Source organism: Otolemur garnettii, unplaced genomic scaffold (assembly GCF_000181295.1).
Source record: "Otolemur garnettii isolate 467f Iridium unplaced genomic scaffold, OtoGar3 scaffold00003, whole genome shotgun sequence".
Lineage (NCBI taxonomy): Eukaryota > Metazoa > Chordata > Mammalia > Primates > Galagidae > Otolemur > Otolemur garnettii.
This window is the reverse complement of record NW_003852398.1, coordinates 499,450-501,106: the sequence shown is the minus strand read 5'-3', so window position 1 is coordinate 501,106 and position 1,657 is coordinate 499,450. Positions and strand designations below refer to the sequence as shown.

The 1,657-nt window shown below is 45.3% G+C and overlaps 1 protein-coding gene across 1 annotated transcript in view; it reads left to right on the top strand.

The window, feature by feature from the left end:
* The window catches only part of LOC100966515 (G2/mitotic-specific cyclin-B1-like), a 2,769-nt gene extending 1,667 nt beyond the window's left edge, over window positions 1-1,102 (top strand). The window contains 3 exon segments of the mRNA XM_023514371.1: window positions 34-615; window positions 618-870; window positions 982-1,102. Coding sequence (XP_023370139.1) covers window positions 34-615; window positions 618-870; window positions 982-1,102 — 956 coding nt within the window.
* Window positions 1,103-1,657: the final 555 nt, after the last annotated feature.

Sequence of the window (1,657 nt, the reverse complement as noted above, 5' to 3'; positions counted from 1 at the left end):
GCCACAGCACTCTGCCCAGGGGGATAGCTTGAGGCTCTGTCTCAAAAAAAAAAAACCCTCTGGAAAAGGTGCCCGAGCCTGTTCCTGTGCCTGACCCAAAGCAAGAGCCAGAACCTGAGCCTGTTAAAGAGAAAAAACTTTCACCTGAGTCGATTCTGGTTGATACCCCCTCTGCAAGTCCAATGGAAACATCTGGATGTGTCCCTGCAGAAGAATATCTGTGTCAGGCTTTCTCTGATGTAATTCTTGCAGTGAATGATGTGGATGCAGAGGATGGAGCTGATTCAAACCTATGTAGTGAATATGTGAAAGATATTTGTGCTTATCTGAGACAACTTGAGGAAGAGCAAGCAGTCAGACCAAAATACCTGGCAGGTCAGGAAATCACCGGAAACATGAGAGCCATCCTGATTGACTGGCTAGTACAAGTTCAAATGAAATTCAGGTTGCTGCAGGAGACCATGTACATGTCTGTTTCCATTATTCATCAGTTCATGCAGAATAATTGTGTACCCAAGATACTACAGCTGGTTGGTGTCACTGCCATGTTTATTGCAAGCAAATATGAAGAAATGTACCCTCCAGAAATTGGTGACTTTGCTTTTGTGACTGACAACACACTAAGCACCAAATCAGACAGATGGAAGTGAAGATTTTAAGAGCTTTAAATTTCAGTCTGGGCCAGCCGCTACCCCTGCACTTCCTCTGGAGAGCATCTAAGATCGGAAAGGTTGATGTTAAGCAACATACTTTGGCCAAATACCTGATGGAACTGACTATGTTGGACTACGAGATGGTGCACTTTGCTCCTTCTCAAATTGCAGCAGGAGCTTTTTGCTTAGCATCGAAGATTTTGGATAATGGTGAATGGACCCCAACTCTACAGCATTACTTATCATACTCTGAAGAATCCCTTCTTCCTGTTATGCAGCACCTGGCTAAGAATATTGTCATGGTAAATCTAGGGCTTACAAAGCACATGACTATCAAGAACAAGTATGCCACGTCTAAGCATGCTAAGATCAGCACTGTAGCACAGCTGAATTCTGCATTAGTTCAAGATTTAGCCAAGGCTGTGGCAAAGTACTATATCTGCAAATAAAATTGGCGCCATGTGCCATCTGCACATAAAAAAAAAAAAAAAAAGATTGGCCTTAACCAGCCAGTTTGCCTTAAAAATAAGGCAATGATCCTGGATTACCTGTGTGGGCCTTAATCAGGGAGGAAGGAGGCAGAATGAGAGAGATGGATGGTGAGACCTAGCTGGTCACCACTAACTTTAACAGTGGAAAGGACCACAAGCCAAGGAAGGTAGGCAGCTGCTAACAGTTGGAAAAGGCAAAGAAATAGATTAAATAGATTCTCCCTTAGAGCCTCCAGAAAGGAACGCGGGCCCATGACTGTAGCCCAGTGAGACTCATTTTGGATTTCTGATCTCCAGAACTGTGGAATAAGCTGTAAGCCACTAAGTCTGTGGTCATCTATTACAGCCGTGATCAGAAACACATCGAGGGTCCTCCCGTCCCCTCCCACCCTCCCTTCTGTCTCTTGCTCTGAGAGACAGACCTTCTCTGACTGCCACCTGGTACTGTGGCTTACAGTGAGGTCCAGCCAGTGGTCAGCACCCACAGGGACCTGGAAGGTGGGAGGAGAGAGA